We start from the raw sequence: 19,715 nt of genomic DNA, 5'->3' as shown, positions 1-19,715 counted from the left end.
AAAGGACTTTGCTGTGTGCTGTTTCCTGAAGTAACTTGTCACCAAGGGCCTGAGAGGAGCTGGCTCCCTGTTGTAGAAACGAAGGAACATAAAAGTTTCCAAGTGTGCCTCAGTGACGCTGTGTGTGTGTGCTTTTTGCAGCCTGAGACCGTTGCTAGAATTCCCCCATGACCATGTGCCCCGTAGCAATCAGACTGATTTGCATATAGCCAGGTTCTGAGCTGGGATGGTGCAGTGAGATAAATAACGGTGATGGATCAAGCCCTGATCTTTGGACTGGGTAAGAGTGGTCTGCTTAATTCAGACACTCTGTTCATCACCACCCCCTTTTCTGAACCGTAGCAATCTTGCACTCTTCTTCGATCGACAACGTGACAAGAAGTGCTGTGAGCGTTATCGTCATCGGCCAAGAACGCCGTCCCATGGGGGAGTCATGAGAAAAACGCCTCCCGCCCGAGCCTGCCTTTGCCAAGGAGAGACCTGTGAATCTTCACCATCGTGGGTCCGAGGTCCTTTGCCCAAGATCAATGTAGTCGTGCCTGGAGCTGAGCAGCTGCAAGGCTGTCACCTGGTAGTCCGACTCTCACTGCGAGGTGCAAACGCTGCCAACCTGAAGCCGCACAGCGTGATGCCGGAGCTGCTTGGAGAGGAGAGAGAGACTGCAACCCCCCCCAGGTAATGCTTAGTGAGCGAACATGTGTCGCCGCCTGGGGCGGAGTGCATGCTACGGGAGACCACTCTCGGCCTTTCCCATCTTTGCAGTGTGAGCCTCCGCTCAAGTCAGTATTGCGGCCCGTACTCACAGAGGACCGGTAGTACCGGGGTCGTATTGGGAAGCTGCACTTTGTTTCCTTAGTAACTGGATTGGGGACATATTTTGGCATCCACTGACCGCAAGTCAGCCAGGAGTGGCATAGAGACCTTCATGAGCACTGTGATCGGTGCCAAATTGTTTTTACGATCAGCATTAGTACCTGCACTATGAACTGCCTCATTACTTGTTTTATGAACCGCATTAGTACGTGCACTAGGAACTGCCTTATTACTTGTTTTTATGATCTGCATTAGTAACTGCATTATTACTTGTTTTACCATCCACATTAGTATTTGCATTAGGGATTGTCTTATCTTCTACATAATGAACTGCATAGCATTGCATTAGGATTTCATTAGATCATCGAGAACTGCTCATTAATACTGCAAGAACCTACAAGTGATTGTTGACCTAATGACCAGCCCAGTGAAATATTACAAATACGCGTATGCTGGATCTTTTTATTGTTTAGTCTCATCGTATTTCTTCTTGATAAAGATATCACTATATCCTAAATTAGTGTGGTGTCCATTTGTGATGTTACCACTATGTGCAAATACTTTACACATTGCCTTGGAGATAAGCCTGGCTGCTCGTGCCAAGCTACCAGGGGGTGAGTAGGGGTTATCTAAGAGGGTGTCCCTCCTTTCCCTGACTAGAAGCAAGGGTCCCTATTTGGACTAAGGTACTGTAGTGATTACACCAGACAGATAAGTGTAATCGCACAAACTTTATTAACTGTTCGTCTCCACAATTGGTATTATTAATATAACTTACTTTCTATGTAGCACTTCATACCACACTGCTACCACTTTTAAGTGCAGTAGGTAACAAGTGCTCAAGATAATGATACTCAATTTACCTTCATTGTAAGGATGGTCTTGCTACTGTTGACACTCCCTGAACCCTTTTCTTGGTATCCTTACATTAGCGGATGTTAAACTGCAAATTACCTGTACTAAAGGGTGAAAACAAATTCATCTCAAATTTAGATACAGACATAATTCTTTAAGACTTCCACTCCTTTAGCTTATAACCTCTTTGAGACTAGCAATAACAAAATTATAAATACATCTTTGTTGACTGATGATGTCGAAATCAATCTAGTAGCTGAGCTATTGAAGATTAGCATGGTAGCAAGACAGTGACAGATGTAAATGCTGCAATCAGTCTGTACCAATGGTAATTACAATTCCTTTGGCGTTATTGTTCACTGCTTTTGGCTCCAATACATGCCATTCAAATCAAACTTTAAAATGATAAGACCACAAATCTGGTTACCATATCACATTGAAGCCCATCCCTTGATATGCACATCTACAAACCCAAAACTTTCCAACCAAGCACAGCCTCAGGAACAGCATGTTTCTAATTTGACAAAGCGCTTCTGAGGTATGTCAGAGGTATAAAGTGCTTTATGAATTCCAATAGAATGAAAGAATCCTACAAGATAGTGCAAATCTCCCTGCGTATGGGTGACTCGAAGGACCAAATTCTCTCTAGTTGACTGTAACTAAGGGGGAAGGAAGTGATGCAATTAAAAGCTATACCCAAGACTTGCATCCAGATCCTTGCCCTTTTAGTAAAATTCTATAGATAATGGAAAGAATAAGTTTAATGAAAGCTTCCTGATGCCTTCATCCAGGGCTGTGGGCAGATTCACTCTGGTAGTCAAAATTGTGGTTTCAATGTTCTGGTATGATGCATTAGTTACAGAGTGAAGTTGGCTATGTTCTTCCACGTACTAATAAAGTTTTGTTTTGATTTCCACCTCTGAGATTTTACTTGAGTGAAGGGTATTTGAGATTGGCCTGAAGTTGATTAGGGTTGTGTGTGTCAGCCAAGGGTTTCTTTACTACTGTGGAGATGGTGCCCGGTTCAGAGGGCCAGGGTCTCCCATTTTGAAGAGTGGAGAGCATTGATTATGTCAATTATGTTTGGATGAGCATATCAGAAGAAACTCCTTGATACAGGATGCTCAGGAAAACTGCATCCCCGCACAACTCCTAAAATATATATATTTTTTTTATATAGCACAAACTCGACCTGAAGGTATCAGTGCGCTTTACTTGAGCACCAGTTGCATTACAATGGACACATTTATTTTGTTAAGCACGGGGAGATTGAGTGATTTGCCCAGAATCACAGAAATTTGAGCGTCCTGGCCAAGACTTAAACCTTTTTCCCCAGCTTCAAAATCGACAGCTCTAGCCATTATGTTACATCCTCTCCTCTAACATAACATATACAATAAAATTCCAAAAGACCAAGGCAGCAGACCAGGTCAAGCACTCCAGATCCTATAGTTCTTAATTTAGGGTGGTGCAAATTACTTTCTACACCTGCTACCAATAGGTGTATAAATCAGAAATATGCAAACAAAAAATGGAAGGTGCACACAATTAGAGTCAAAAAGGCAGTAATGTATTAAATATCTTCTTCTTTATTTAGTAGTATTCATTAGACATAGGCACAGCCGCCAACGCGTTTCGTTCCATTTGCCTTTAAGGAACTTCGTCAGGGCAAAAAAAAGTATAGTTCAGTGCTGTCACCAATATTGGACAAAGATATGACGATCAAATAAGCAGCTACCAATTATGGGTCAAAGTCCTATGACCTGTAGAGACGGTGTCCTCACTAGGTGAGATAAGTCCAGTTGGAATCCTAAAGTTGTCTTCCAAGTTCGCCAAGGCTGACTGGTGTTGAGTATAGGATCAGATGGTGTGTACAGTTGAATTATAGCTCCACGGGAGGTCTAGTGGTTCCCGTGGGGAATTTTTCTATATTCCTCTTGATTTGTTCTCCGGGAAGGGCCAAATGTAGAGGCGTTACCGCCACCAATCTGTAAAGTAGTGCGGTGTTCGTGGCAATAACCACCGAGCACCTATGATAAGGTGCTTGTATCCCGTAATCCTGTTTTTCGTGGCGTCCCGGAGTGACATATACAATATGTTGCATGTATTGGATGTTTTACCTAAAGCGTATGCATAACTTTGTAGCTTTCTATAATGTATTCTAAATACATTCTGACTCATTAAACCTGTTTAATATGACACATTCAATAGTTTATTGTTATATATTGCAGAAATGACTATTGGATAGTGGGTCACAATAGTGATTTTAAGTTCCTATTATATATTTAAGCCAATGGATTGCCTTTGAAGATTATATGTGTGGGAGTGTTGCTTTCTGAAATGGCAGTGTGTTTTTTACATATATGTAATTGAAGACCATGCCTCTCCATCTCCGTATGATTGAGTCAAAACCGGCCTTCAGAAAAGCACTGACAACCTGTTGTTTTTTGTTTAACCTCACGTAGTTCACCACTTTTCCTCCTCACTGTGAATCTGCAACTCAGCACCGGGACACCTCCCTTGGAGGTAGCTGTGCACTCTATAAATCTCACTTATTATTATTATTAAGGCAAGGATCCACAGAAATGTACTATACAAGTCTGATTAATGGTCAGTCATTGTTTCTTTTAGCTAAGATAATTCAAAGTTCTTCCTATTTAGACATATTGCTATGTCATCTATTAGTTATTTGCCTAGATACCTTGTGTGTGAGGAGTAATAAAGGAGTTATGCATAATATTAGCCTCCGTGCCTTTATTAAAATTCCGTTTAGCATGGTTTTAATTGTGGTATATATCAAGATATGTGTAATGGTCTTGCTATAGCATCTCATTACACAAAGGTGTTTCCTAGTTCATGTCATGTACAGAAAGTTAATGTAGCTTTAAAGATCATTTCTGTTCCCGTTCAAGAGACTTCTTGTGCAGTTGTGATAATATAACATTCATGTGCAGATTGCCAAGTGAAAGCAGTTTAGTGCACAAAGTGGGGACACCAGCGGCATCACTGAGTTGATTTTTTGTTTTCTTGCAGAACTCTTCAAAAGTCTCACAAGCACCTTCACCTTGGGGAGGCAATGGGAAGTGAGTATTTGAAATATGCATCTATATTTTGCATTCATAAATGCTTGGTGAGTAAAATATTGAAAGTGCTTTGTGTGCGGTCAATGTCACAATTAGAATTAAAGAAAAATTGGAGTACCTGGCTGTAGTTAGCATTCACGTGTCGAACAGACCAATTACTGCAGGTTGAGCTTGAATTCTGAAAAAGTTATATGTTCAAATTAAATGATGCTCATAAAACGCAATGCTAATTAGATTGAGAGAACTATATTGGGTCAGACTAAATTTAACCTCGTTGCAGCAATTTTTCAATGAATCGTTCAGTAATGAAGGGCTAATGATTTTTTTTACTGATATATGATAAGTGCTTTTAAATAAAAATTAAGCTATATCAGTGGTGAAAATTTGCTGTCACTTACTCAGCCAATTATCTTAAGCTTTATGACTATCCCTATTATAACACTTACACAGTATAACGAGAAAATCTAAACTAGCTGTAGTCAAATTAATCATTATCTGAATTCTAATAAAGTTTCTGTAATCTTAATTCTGTCTACTTTTGTTCTAATATTTTGTTGTGATTAAGTTATAAGTAAAGCACTAAAATATATTTGTGTTTTTATGTGCTATAAAATATGCTAAATTAAATGAAAAATCCAATTAATGTATGCTTTCGTACATGTAGCACATTTTAAAGGCTGTTCTATCAGTATGAAAAGGGAGAACAGAGGTTCCTCTTCATTGTAGCTATCTGTATAAATGACCCTATTGCATATCACATTGTTTGTTAAGAACGTTTCATGAAATGTAATATATATAAGTGTGTACACATTAACCTCGCTACATTATTTTATGACATTTTTGAATACATATAAGAGGATAAGGCCAACATCGCTTGACAAGAATATCATTGTTAGTTAACTATAGACTCACATTAACCATGCCACCTTCACCAGAACCCTCACTCCACATCCATCATGACCTTCAAGAGCTTGAAATTAAGCAATGCAACACATCATGCCTCCTTAAAATTAGAATTTTGGTCTAATGATCTAATTTCGCTTTGGAAATAAACCTCTCTCCAACAATGCTATATTTGATAGTCCGAACTAGTACATAATGACTGCCACTTTTTGGGGGCAGCCAGATGACAGAATACACCATTTTGTGGGAGTTCATGACAAATGTAAAAAAATAAATGCATTGGAAGTGTACACCCTGACCACTAATGCACCATCAGGAAGAGCCGCATAGCAAATACTGCTGTTGTGTAAGAGTCATGATAGTGAAACCTCAACAGTTTGCACATTAGGTCTAACAATGGATCTGCTTTCTGATACAACACCCCTGGGGTAACTTCCTTAAGGGAACTCACCTCTACACATAGTCTGAAGTTTGTGGTGTTTCCCCAGAGGGCAGAAATAGAATGGTGCTGTTGATTTTAGAGAATGAAATGAGACAGAGAAATTAGATGTTGATGTTCCACTTCCACTGTCTGTTACTTACATAGAAAGAAAGACCCAATTGAACAAATATCCCGACTATATTTTCTCCACAGCATCATACATTTGCAAAGTCTGGAGATGATCTAACATACTCCTTCATTCCTCACCCTTATGACGTCATATTTTTACCATTGCTGAAGCATCCCTATCAAAGATGTATTTTTTGATTATGCTGGAGCCAGTCCGACATTTTGGAGCCTTTTGAAAGCACCACTTGTGCAACCGAAGATCACTTGTGTATCTCAAAAACTACTAGTACATCATTTTTCGGATGTTTTAACTGTTAGATTTGAGATGTTGAACCTAGCTGGTCCTGATGAGAACTTGTTTGATTGTTGAATTCTGACAGTATACCCCGTAGCTCTGTACATGTGTCCAACGATGCTGGGCCCAATGAAATCCTCAAAAAGATGATCGTGCTTTATGTAATAACAAGAGACTGTGTTTTACAAGGATCGCAAGTAGTCATCACACTTCCTAAATACATTCTTAATAAGTCACAAAACTCCGGATTTGCCTTAGGCAAGCAGTAATTTGTAGAATGTATGTATGTTACCGCACAAATTGCACATTTTCAAGACACGCTTAATAAATATTTATAAGGCAAGTCACAATTTGCAACACCCTGTGATTGGTTATGAATCCAGGTATGGGGGCCTGCAAGGGATAGCAGATATCCTGTCCTACATTTGCATTTTCGAAATGGAGACTTTTTTTGCTTTTAAAAGCAGCCATGTCCATTGAAGAGACAAGTAATACTTTTGTTTTACGATATCTTTATTAGTTTTCTTTTTTTTTTATATTACTCTTGTGTTACGTTAATATATGTGGATCTCTAAGAAGTTCCAAATCATTTATTCAATAAAATTGAATTGAATTGAAGTATTAGTTTTCACAAGTAGAACAATGAGCCAGTGTGCTCCACAAACATCGGGTAACAACCCAGCATGGTAGTATTGTGCATCTGGCAAAAGAACAGTAAATGCAAATACAAAGCCCCCCCCCCTCCCGCTCCTCCCTTCTCTCCTCCCCCCCTCCTCCAAAGAAAAATGAACTTGCGCAATAGAAATAGTGTAGACCAGCAAGAAGGCCCCAACCAGCTAAGGAGCAGATGTGGCAGAAGTGAGCGACAGTGGAAGGTCAGCCAAGCGTAATAGCCTAAGATATTTGGGACATGTGAGCTCTGTGAATTCAGATGTCAGCAACGTTACCAGAGGGGCCCAGAGTTCGTGAAAGGAAGCCTCGGGTTGGTCAAAGAGAGAGACATTTTCTCCATCCCCAAGATAAACCACAGTTTGTGTAACCAGCCCACCTAGTAGGAAGTACCGCGGAACCCCAGTGTGTCAGAATGTTCTGTACTGCCGCTCCCACCGTCAGTGCTATTTGTTTACCTCTCCGAGAATGGAGCAGGAAGGTGATGGCATTGGGAAGGTCAAGAAGAATATAGGCTGGGAATCTCGGGATCTCTGTCTCAAAATGGGAATCAATCTCGTCCAGTATTTTTGACCAATACGTCCCGAGGGAAGGGCAATCCCAGAGCAGGTGAGTGAGAGTGCCCTGCGCGCCACAACCTCTCCAGCACAACAGGCTGCGCAAGGAGTTGCTCCTATTGAGCCTTACAGGCGTCAAGTACCAGTAGGTGGCCAACTTGGTGGCCCTTTCAATGGATGCCACATTGCGAGCCGTACGGCGGGCCCGGTGGTGAATGTCCTTTCATTTTTTTGGGGTGAGTTCCCTTCCCAGCTCGCCCTCCCACCACAATTGCCCGCAGTCTTCGCAGTGTCCGGGGGGACCCTCAAGAATGTATACAGATCCGACATCAGGCACGCGTCACTGTGCCTCAAAATCAGCCACCTCTCAAATGGCATTAGCAACCGCTCCGCTCCCTCCCGTACCCCTTCCTGCAGCACCCAGTGTCAGATCTGAAAATAATGAAATCGCTCCAGAAGAGCACCCACGTCGGAAACTGCCGCTCTAGCTATTAAGCCACTGGTTGGTTGTGCTACCAGCGTGGATGATAAGCCAGCTGGCCCCCGGCCATGATGCAGGAGCACCGCACCGCCACTCTCACGCGGCGGGCCTCAGTTGTCGGCCTCACCAGGCACCTCTCGCCTCAGCTGGGCACTCCAGACCCGTCCGTGCCGCCTCCAGCAACTGCAAACTAGACCCACAGCGTGGGCCTCACAATGAGGGGCGCCCCCCTCCTGCCGCTGCTCCTAGTAGAAAGGCAAGCCCCAACCACTGTCGCTATGGTCCGCTACACGCTGATGAATCTTGCAGGGGACCACACAATGTCACAGATAAGCCACTCCAACGATGCCCAGCCACTTAGCCGCCACTAGGCTCCTCTCATCTCTCCTGTAATACCAGGCCCATCTGCTCCTCTGTCCACCTGGTCGGGCAGGCCAGGACCAACACCCGCGCCCCAGGGTCCTCCAGTCCACAACGCCACTGAATCGCACATCTCATGGGTAAAAGCTGCAGCCCCCACAGCGTAGCGGAAGGCCGGCCCACCTCACTCTCTCCGGCACACCGAGCAGTCACCTCAGCGACCCTGCATCCCTGGGTTGGGCCGCCATCTTAGCACGACCAGGAACTCAGCACTATGGCAGCCAGGGCACCAACCTCCAACAGCCGCGACCTCCTGCGGACCGCCGGGACTCACCGGGGCGATCTCCGATCACAGCTATGTCCCCCGCCTCCTTTGGTGCTCCGCTGCCAGGCTTCTCCCGCAGGACCTCAGGCGCGGACGGGAGCCGCTATTTTATTACCGCCACCGATAGCCCTCAGGCAGCCCACCGAGATGGCAGGATCCCAACCGGGGGGCTCCACAGCAAGGGTCCGGCACCACCACTTCAGCCCCGACCGCCAGGGCAGTCAGGAGCCATCTCGATGCCTCCCGCTCCCATCTGCCGCCAAAAGCCGCCACCGTCAGGAGCGCCCCCGGCAGCCTCAGCTCAGCCGCCTCCGGGCTCGGGGCCTAAACCAGGTGTCCACTTGTCCGTCAGAGCGTCCGAGGAGCAGGTAGGAATTTCCAAGTGCTTCTGAGGCAAAATCCGCCGGGAGGGACATGCTGGACAGTGCTGTGTAGGGAAGGCTCCGGTCACGGGCCGGAGCGGCAAGCAGAAACGTCCTACTCGCCCGCCATCTTGGACATGCCCCCGACAAGTAATACTTTTAAATAACGTTTAGGATCACATCAGGGAGAGCAGGTACTTTGGACCTCTGCCTTCTCCACCCAAGTCCACTGACTTGACTCCCAAAGGGTACTCTGTCCAATGAGGACAGCTTTCTGTCTGTGAGTCAGTTACCACCACAAGTCAGGGGGTTGGTAACTGAACAATGATTTGCAGCCACAATTGTAGTCGTGAACAATTGATAAATTCCATCGCAATCCCTAATTAGAGGAAATTACTCCTTTATACCCCCTCCTATTTGTAATTCATAATGAGTCATAAAAGCCCTTTAGTAATTCAGAAAGACTTTTCCCACTAGAGAAATGGTTATGATGCATTTTAAACGATGTATTTTACATTTGCCAATCCTGTGTTTTTGAAAATGCAGACATTGTGACCACAAAACACCTGTGGACGTAAGGCCACCAGTGTTCAAATGAGATAAGTGTTGATCTTGGAATTGGTGGCAATTTGCATATTGCGGTAGGGATAAGGCAACATTCAATAATGTTTTAATTGAAGTCATTTTGCTACAAGTTGGAATTTCTCCTATAATCAATGTGTGTGTGTGTGTGTGCATGTTTGCGTGTGTGTCTGATTTTGTACATAAATGGTTGTCTTTCAGCCTGTATAGCTATTTTGGCCCTCCCCTCTGGTCCCTTCTGGTAAAGTGAGATTGGTGTTCATAGGTCCTACAATGCAGTTGTCTTCATTAGCCCTCTCACTCTGATGCTGTATGAGATAGTAGACTGAGGACACGCTGTCAGAAGATGCTTTGTAGATTTTTTAAAGCTTTATTTATCCAATTAATTAATCACAGACCCATAATGACAATTCATCATTTGATTATGATAACTAATAATGTACAATTAGATTATTCAATGCTTTAGGATGGACATCTGTATCCGGGTTCAAAAAGTGTTTTTTTACCCTCTTTCCTCTTCTCTCTTTCTTTTAAAAAAATATACTAGTGAAACAGTATAGTTTACTGGCATTCATAATATTTTCAGGATTCTTGTTGTTGCTGATAAGTTTCTATGCATTGTAAATATATGTAAAGTATGATAAATAGACCGTATTGACATATATATGATAAATAGTTATAGTTGTTGCCAGCTATCCGTATCCATTCCTTCACCATATGCTTTTATTGTAGTGTCTACAAATATTAAATTCTAGTCTGCCCCCCATATTTGTACACATTTCTGGATAGCTTCTATTCTAAGGGAGTATAAATTTTCCTTTCTTTTGTGCTTCTCATTTTGACTAACGAATTTCGGTGAATCCGATGATTTCCAATTTTGCAAAATCAAAGATTTAGCTCTTAAAAAAGCATTAAAAATAAATTGTCTTTGTCGCACCGTTAAAGTTGGATTCGGGATCCTGAAAAATATTAACTGCAGGATTGGGGTCTATGTTCTGTTTACATTGCCGGCTAATTGACTGAAAGACCCTAGTCCAGTAGTTTGTCAGTTTAGGTCAAGAGAAGCACATATGAAGCCAGTCGCCTCCTTGATAATTACATCTAGGACAACCTGGTGATATTTCTGGGAATATTTTGTGCAATTTCTCAGGGGTGTGATATAGTTACCTTTTGAGAAGTGTGCCATATGTTTAAAATTCACCCTGCGAATGGCCTTAATAGACCATTTATTGCAATCCTTCCATTGGGCTGCTTCTCTGTGACACCCTGTGGTCATCTGTTTTTTTAAAAGAGCTCTCTGGACTATTTGTTAATAGATTTGTTGCTGGAGAATATGATACCAGGTTCCAATTCCTGTCATTTATTTGATATATAGTGTATGGGTAACGGTTGCAGGAAGTCAGCCCTACGGGAGTCGTAGCTTTTGCACTAGACTCGAGATTTGGAGGAAGGAAAATATAAGGTTCAAGACAGTTTCTGTTTTGTCTTGTCTGATTTGTTTCCATGAGTTCATCTCACTTTTTATTACCATATCTTTTATTTGATAGGTTCCCAACCTTTCCCATCTTTTTAATGTCAGTGTATTGATTGAAACTCCTAGTTCCCTGCAGGGTTTTAGTTGAGTTTCTAAATGTAAAGGTGTAAATCGATATTCTTCCTTCAATTGTTTAAGTCTATCATGAATTATACGGGTGTCTTATATCTATAGCATTTAGGTAGCTTGGGAATTTTGATACAGGGGTTTAGATCTATATTGTTCTCCAAAAGCATTTGGTGAAGATAAAAATTCGACCCATGATCTTGGGTTGATGTTACACGTCCACACCAATCTAAGAAGGAGGCTTGGAAGTATTTTTGAATGTGAGGAAAACCTAATACACCTTCTTCAGGACTCAATTGTAATGTTATCAATTTTGTGCGTGGTTTCTTCTCTGCCCAGATACATTTCCACACTAATTATTTTTTTGTAAATTAATTTATTTGCAAAAGAAAGTCACTGCATATTTTACAAACAATCGTGTAGTGTATCTCTGTAACGTGACACATATCTCAAAATGTAATTCTGCATTAACATTTTCCGTTTTCTTTGAATATTAACATCCCTTAACTCCCTAACACCCTCCCCCTATCCCACCCTCTCCCAACACTTACTCTATCCACAAATCAGTAGTATGATGGTTTCGCTTCAATGTCTATGTTACAGTCGGTATCTGTCGGGGTTACCGGTCCCCAAGTTCACATCATACTGTTACAACATTTGGTTTCCCGTGGGTCCACATCTCGGCTCCCGGGTTTGATTGGTCATGTACATGTTGTCCCCCTGTAATGGTCGGTATACTCGTATTAGTCTCCCTGGTCTTGTACTCCTTGTTCTAACGCTAGAAGTAGAGCATTCCATTCCATTGAGATGGGATGATTCCTGAGGCCTCTGCGTTCTTCCCTCCCTAGTTCCAGACCCTCGGCTTTGCTCCATCTGATCACCTCCCCACTCCAGGTCTCTAATTCCGGCGGCCTGGCAGATTTCCACCTCATCGCCACCGACCTTTTCGCTAGTAACAGTGCCAAATCTATAAATCTGGATTCCACACTTCTTTTTTTCTCCTTGTAGCCTATCCCCAGCATGCAATAAGAAGCGGATGTGTAAGGGCTACCTGGTGCTATGTCATTCAAAATGTGGTGTATTGTACCCCAATAGTGTCCCAGCTTAGGGCACTCACAAAACATGTGCATCATGCCTGCATCCTCCAGCTGGCATCTGGGGCAATTATCAGCCGCTGTCGGGAACATCGTGTGTATCTTGTGGGGAGTCAAATATGCCCTATGTATGATCATCAATTGTATAAATTTAAACCTAGGTTTCCGGGACACTTTCCTTGGCAGTTTCAGTACCGTCTCCCATTCCTTGTCACTCATTGCCCTTCCGAGATCCACCTCCCATCGTAACTTCAGGGGTTGTAAGGGGTCAGCCCTGCCCTCCCGTATGCCAGCAGTCAGCCATTTTGTCAGGTGACTGCCCGTTCCCATGAGGTATTGCATAGTGATCAGTGTGTTGGTGGCGGGCTCCGCTCCATCCTCCAGCCAGTGGGTGCCTATGTAGTGAGCCAGCTGTGCATGTTGCAGAAAGAGTGCCCTCGGCGTTTGGTGGAGCCTGGTGAATTCCCCGTATGGCAGTAGCCTGTTATCCGAGAAAAAATCTCCAACTTGCGCTATTCCCGCTTCCTGCCACACCTGTAGTCTCTGTTCTGTCATTGCGCCTGTCCCCAGTGGGATGCCCAACAGTGGTATTGAGGGTGCATAGCACGAACGTCTATTGGTATATCTGATCGCTCTCTTCCAGTATGTAAGAGCCAGTTTAAGTAGGGAAGGAGTCGTTGCCGGTGCTCTGGTCCCTGGTAGTAACAATCGATGTATAACCCTCCGGTTTCTATCACCCTCCGTCATGTTCAGCTCTTGTAAATTGCGGCCTGCAAGCCAATACGCTAGCCGTTGCAGTTGGCACGCACAGCCATAAGCGAACAAATCAGGCACTCCCAAGCCGCCCCTATCCGTGGGAAGTTGCAGTTTGGTCATGCTTATGCGTCTTCTGCCCTTTCCCCATACTAGTTCGAGTAGTAGTGTATTTAGTTTCTTAAAAAAGGGCATAGGGATAGAAATTGGCAAATTCATAAAGAAGTACAGCAAACGCGGCAGCACTACCATTTTTGAAATAGCCACTCTTCCTACCACCAATAGTGGCTGGGTATTCCAGAATTGTACCTGTGTAGTTAGGTTAGTCAGGGCTCGTCCCAGATTACCGTCCAGCAAGTCCTGTGGCTGTCGGTATATCTGGATACCCTGGTACTTAAATGTCATGGGTGCCACCTGGAAACAGTGCGGCGGAAACTGGACGTGTGTTCCCGCCACCGGGCCCCGGAAGCCAAACCCGTATGACTTCATCTCATTGATGGCTAAGCCCGACAACTCGCGGAAGTCTTCTAAGATCCGCGGCAATGGTGTCACTGGGTTATTCATGTCTCTTAGGAACAGTAGTATGTCGTCTGCGTACGCCGATATGACATGGTGAATGGTAAGCCTATTTATCCCCACCTCGGCCACCACTGATCGCACTTTCAGCAGTAAGGGCTCTAGGGCGACTATGAACAGCAAGGGCGAGAGTGGGCTTCCCTGCCGCATGCCTCTCGCTACCTCAATCCGATCAGAGATACATTTGTTGGTCCGAACCCGTGCCATGGGTTTCCGGTATAGCAGGGACACCCAGACTATAAACCCGGCTGGCAACCCGAACTTGGTCATGATCCCAAACATGTAGTCCCATCTGAGTGTGTCAAATGTAGCTGTTTTAATGAGGGGAAAGTGTGAGAGTTTGCACAAACTGGTCGCAAGCCACATCCTCAGTAGGCGGACCGCCTTCACGGCCAGCTTAACTCCCTCCTCTCTGGGGGAGCCTATAGCTCCACTTCTGAGCTGCTAAACCACCTACTGTTAGTTTATATTTCTTGTTCTCTGTATCTCCTCTGTATGTTCTTGGTGGTGTGGCATAGCCAGCCTGGCCGATCTTTATAGTGTTCTAATAACTCAGGCGAGCCACCCCTGAAGAGCCTGTCTCTTTTCTAGTATTTTCTAATATTGTATAACTTTAGCGAGATAGACCCAGGATGCTGGGTATAAGGATCTTAGAAAGAGGAGGAAAGTATTTGATGGGCAAATTAAATACAAGTCAATTAGACCAAGTCAATTACACCAATCAATTGTACCCCTTAATTGGAAGACTCACCAGAGCCATGATGTTGTGATGCTTTTGTAGAGTTCTGAGCGCTGAACTTCCCTGGGATCCCCTGGATCACTGTGTGCAGCTCAAGTTCTCCTCTCTTTTTCCTTTTCATGCCTTAATAGCTTCTGCAAGCAAATTCCAGGTGCTCCCTACTCAGTAGACAAAATGCAAACAAAGCAAAACTAGTCATCTCTCATTTGGTTGTGAAAAAAACCCAAGACCTTTTATCCAGGTCACTGCGTGCAGCCGGATTCTCTCCTCCCTCTTCTCTCCTTTTGGCTGCCTGTAAATCTAGGCGTCCCCTCTCTCAAAATGCAAAACAAGAAATCATCTCTTGTTTTGATCGCAATAGTCACGCTACAATTGAGTGCTCACCATCCAAAAGAGCGCCAGTAGTTGGGGCGTAACCCCCTTCCCCATGGCAGCAATTTCAGCGAGGAGACCCCTTTGGCCTCCTCAATTCCTGGCAATTCTTTTTGCTCCCAGTGCTACCGGGGCCAGTGCCAGCCTGTTCTAGTGCGCTCACAACCGTTCTAATTTAGCGCAGCAGCCTGAGGCTGAGTCCGAGACCGTATCTGTGTTATTGCGAGGAACCAGCCGTGTCTAACGCCGTGCCGAAAACCAGGCCATGATTGCAAATCGGCCGCTACCCCTCCTCCGGAAGCTCAGCTCAGTCGCGGAGCATGGCGGGTACTCTACGCGACTCCCAATATCCCAACACCTTTACTGTGCCTTAATTAGTTTGTGGAGTTAGGGTAAAATATAGTGAAGGAGCATTTATTCCATGGACAGTTTCTGTGCTAATCTATTATTTAATAAACACAATATGGAAAGGAAATCCATTTAATAGACAAAAATATTATTACGTAAAAAAGCTGAAATGCCAGCAGTCAGCTTTGATACAAAAAGAAATATTTAAACTTTTAAACTTACATTTCTGCTTTTGTATCTCCTCTGCTCTTTGTACCTATAATTACAGCTAATCGTCTTTTTGTAAGTGGTAAATGCCTCATGCTTTATTATTTGTCTTTTCAATTGTAACCAAGTTGTTTCTGCTGCAAACATGGTGCTCCAGCAAATAACCTGAACTCATCATCATACATGTACTGTGTTAATAATTCCTTGTTTTCTTCTATACTTTTTGATCTATGGTTTAGTTTTATGTTCTCTCTTGTTATGTTTGCTCTGTAAGCACCATACGTTATAAGGCAGCTGTACCTTTATGTGCCTTTTGCTTTTTAGATACAATTAATCCCTATGCCACTGAGCTATTTCTCCTCAGCTATATCATGACGCACAGTATTTGCAGTCTGTTATTGTTATTATTTCTCAGACCTTTAGTAGACTTTCAGTACAGATCATGCAGTATTAAGTGCAATTATTAAGAACAATTTTTCCTGTCAGTTTATTCCAAACTCTGAAGTATATTTCTAGCTTTTTTGAATTCATCAGTGTTTCCAGGAGTGCGATTGGGAAGGGAAGCTGAAAATGCTAGTGTTTTTTACAAGAGTACAACTGGAATTCGTTTTGTTCTGTGCATGAGCAAATTACACGTGTACCTTTTCCAACTTGAAAATCTCCGACCAAGAGTAAATCTACTAGATCACTTTCTGTTCTTTGTTTTCCCTGCGAGGAATGCACTTTTCTCGCTGGAGGAACCCATCCCGTCACACTGCACCAAAGTTGAGGGTGTTTGCTCCCCATTTCCATCCTTTTAAAAAAAAAACATTTGTTTGTCCTCATTTTGCCAGATATCTTTATGGATTTATACTCCTGTCTCTATGTCTTTTAGTGGAGGACCTGAGCAAAGACCATAGAACGAGACCCTTGTACATTCACCCACAAGTATACAGCTATTTCCAATTCCATCTCTGCACTAACTAGGTTGACCCTGGAAATGAGGAGACAATATGGCCAACAGAGTGAATGGCTTAATCATTGGACTCACGTTTCCTTTTCTCTACACTTTATCAACGAGGCCCATACTCTCTCTACTTTTTTGATCAAATGCCATATCAGATTCACTTATATTTATAACACTCTTCAAGTATTCAGAAAAAATCTGGGATTTCCATAATTTACAAATTTCCCGTCTTGCTAACAAAACAGTATAAAACAAAAAATTGGATTCTACAGCTGAAATTTGCATTCCTTGATCTAAACTAGATTAAAAAAAATAAACTAATTGTTACTTTTAGTTATATTACAATGGTTTCTTCCAGGAAAACATTAATTGCATTCCAAAAACGGACGACTTTCGAACATGACATGAACATGTGTATATCATTGACCTCCATCTGCTACACCTGGGGTGTGTATACCTTATCAGTGACCTTCCAGAGTTTTACAGAGGACCAATATACCCGATGAGTGCTGAACAAGTGGTTTCATTTTAGTGGTGCAGATTTTACTACTTTTCGCAATGTGACATATGAATTACTCCACATCTGCATCAAGTCTTGATTATCAAACTCTTCACCCCACAATTTGTAAACTTCATTTTCCATATTTCCGTCTGCCTCTACAAAAGCCCAATACCAAAACATTGTTTCCTTTCACCACTGTCCAGTTCTCATTACTTGATCGGAGTTATCATCTTCCATCTCTGACCAATCATGCCTTGCCCCCCAGGCACTAAGTTGGTAATATTTGAACCTCAATGACGCCTTAAGAATCCTGAAACAAACCCTCGCCAAAGCAAAAGAGCCTGGCGGAAAGCTTACGACCCTTGCGCCCGGCGAGAATACTGTGCTGCGTTCGTAACTTATAAAAAGCAATTATATTACGTAAAGCAGATTTCTATAAGACTTAAATCACTGCCACGGAAAATAAACAAAAAGAGACCTTTCGAATTTTGAAAGAATTGAGACAAGTCAAAGAACAGAAACCTCAGTACTCCCCGGAAGACTGCAATAACTTCCAGTCCTTCTTTAAAACGAAAGTTAAAGATTTAATAATGGAAATCTACTCCACCCCTAAGTTTCCATGCACTTTGGCACCTACACCACCGCCTCCCACTTTTACTGAACCGCTTACCACTTTTCCAAATTCTTACGCACGACTCCCTGTCCCACCTAATAAAGAGGGTTAAATCAGGGTCTCCGCCGACCCCTCTCCGCCTAGGGTCTTCAAGATAGTGCTTCCTGGAATAGAAAACGAGGTACTCTCCCTCCTCAATAAGTCCTTTGCCACAGGACATGTCCCCTCTAACTTCAAGGGAGCATGTGCCATCCCGCTTTTGAAAAAGCCTGGGGCCAGTACGAAAAACTTAAAAAATTTCAGGCCAATTTCACAACTCCAGTTCCTCGCAAAGGTACTAGAACAACATGTGCTAAACACCCAGACCAACCATATTGAAAACAACAATCTCCTAAAACCTAACCAGGCAGGGTTCAGGGCGTATCACTGCACGGAACTGGTGATGCTGTCTGTTCTATACGAACTCAGACTGTAGGCCGACAAGAAAAAAACATGTGCCCTGGTCCTACTGGACCTATCCACGGCATTCAACACTGTCAATCATGACCAACTAGTGTCCCGGATTTCGGAGCTAGGAATCCAGGGCATGACCCTTGCATGGCTGATCTCTTTTCTTAAGGGCCACTCCCAGAGAACACAACTGAATGACCATGTGTCCGATTTAGGACTGCTTTCATGCGGGGTACCACAGGGATCGGCATTATCACCACTTCTTTTCAATACCTACCTCCAGCCCTTTGATAGCGGCACTGAACTATATGGAATGTCAAATTTACAACTATGCTAATGACACTCAAATTGCCATTCAGATAGACAACTCCGCGCCAGCCCACACAAGATTCCAAAACATTTTGAAATTAACTGTTAACTGGATGACGGCCAACTCCCTTAAAATCAAACCGGATAAAAAGGAAGTATTGGCCATCACGTCAGACTCTAACCCTTGAAAGGAGCTCTTTTGGCCACAAGAGATTGGCACTTACCTGGAGCCGGCCGTGGCTGTAAAAAGCCTTGGTATCAAAATTGATGCCAAGCAGATGCTGAGACAGCTGCGTAAGTTCGCCCCTTTACTCAACTTCAATACACTCAGAATGGCAGTATCTGCTTTGATACTATCACGCCTTGACTACGGTGACTCCTTGTACATTGGCCTTCCGGGTAACCTTCTGATCAGATTGCAGGTGATTATGAACGATGCTGCTAGGCTTATCTTTAGAGCGCCCAGGCAAGCACATGCGTCACCCCTCCTTAAACAATTACATTGGCTCCTGGACAGAGAACAAAATTCAAAGGCCTCTGATCGCACATAAAGCCATCTATGGCCAAGCCCCCAGCTATAACAAGGACAGTCTTGCCAAATATACTCCCCGCAGGGCGCTACGGTCCTTCGATGCCAGGCTTCTGGCCTGCCTGCAATTTAACAAGTCCTCGAAAGGAGGAAGAGCATTCCCCTCATCCATCCCCCTCATTTGGAACAACCTGCTGGAGAATATACGAAAGGAACACACCCTTCTCCCATTCAGGAAGAAATTAAAAACAGTACTTTTTGGGGATGCCTGGGGCGCAATCTGAACCCCCTCTTGTGAAGGCTGGATCCCTTTGACAGTGCTTTGAGACCTGCTGGTGATAACACGCTTAATAAATAACAATTAACAATAAAAATAACCTTGTTAGTAAAACGTTGGTACAATCACTCAACCCAGCGAAAAATACCACCACTTATCAAAGGTTGACTTAGTTGGTCCCTCAAACACTACGGTGTACCGGGAGAATCCCAAGTTGGTGCCCATGGTGAAAAATATGGAATTCTTAATGTTTTTCGTACATACATCATGTATCCAGGGCGGACTTTAAAATCTTAAACAGCACTTTTAAAAAAGATTTAGGATCTCCGTACATGGAATGAAAACCAATTTGACCATCAGGTACATCAGTCAATAGTACCTCAAAGAATGCGCCGATCGATAAATTATCTACTTTGTTGGCCAAAATGCGGACATTCTTAAACAATAATATCTCATAGTGTCAATCCTCCATTATCTAATCTCCTATGTAGTTTTTTCCAGGAAATCCTGGGACCTTTTGATGCCCAAATAAAGCTCCCTATTCTCCCCTGGAATTTTGCTGTAT

At 43.4% G+C, this 19,715-nt stretch overlaps 1 protein-coding gene across 1 annotated transcript in view; it reads left to right on the top strand.

Moving 5' to 3' along the window:
* Positions 1-19,715, top strand: part of AFF2 (ALF transcription elongation factor 2) — a 941,751-nt gene that overhangs the window by 890,051 nt on the left and 31,985 nt on the right. The window contains exon 19 of the mRNA XM_086918613.1: positions 4,702-4,751. Within this exon, the coding sequence (XP_086774739.1) occupies positions 4,702-4,751 (50 nt within the window). The remainder of the gene's footprint in view (positions 1-4,701; positions 4,752-19,715) is intronic.

The sequence above is a fragment of the Lissotriton vulgaris genome, chromosome 4_1 (genome assembly GCF_964263255.1).
Source record: "Lissotriton vulgaris chromosome 4_1, aLisVul1.2, whole genome shotgun sequence".
Lineage (NCBI taxonomy): Eukaryota > Metazoa > Chordata > Amphibia > Caudata > Salamandridae > Lissotriton > Lissotriton vulgaris.
This window is presented reverse-complemented; position numbering and strand designations above follow the sequence as displayed.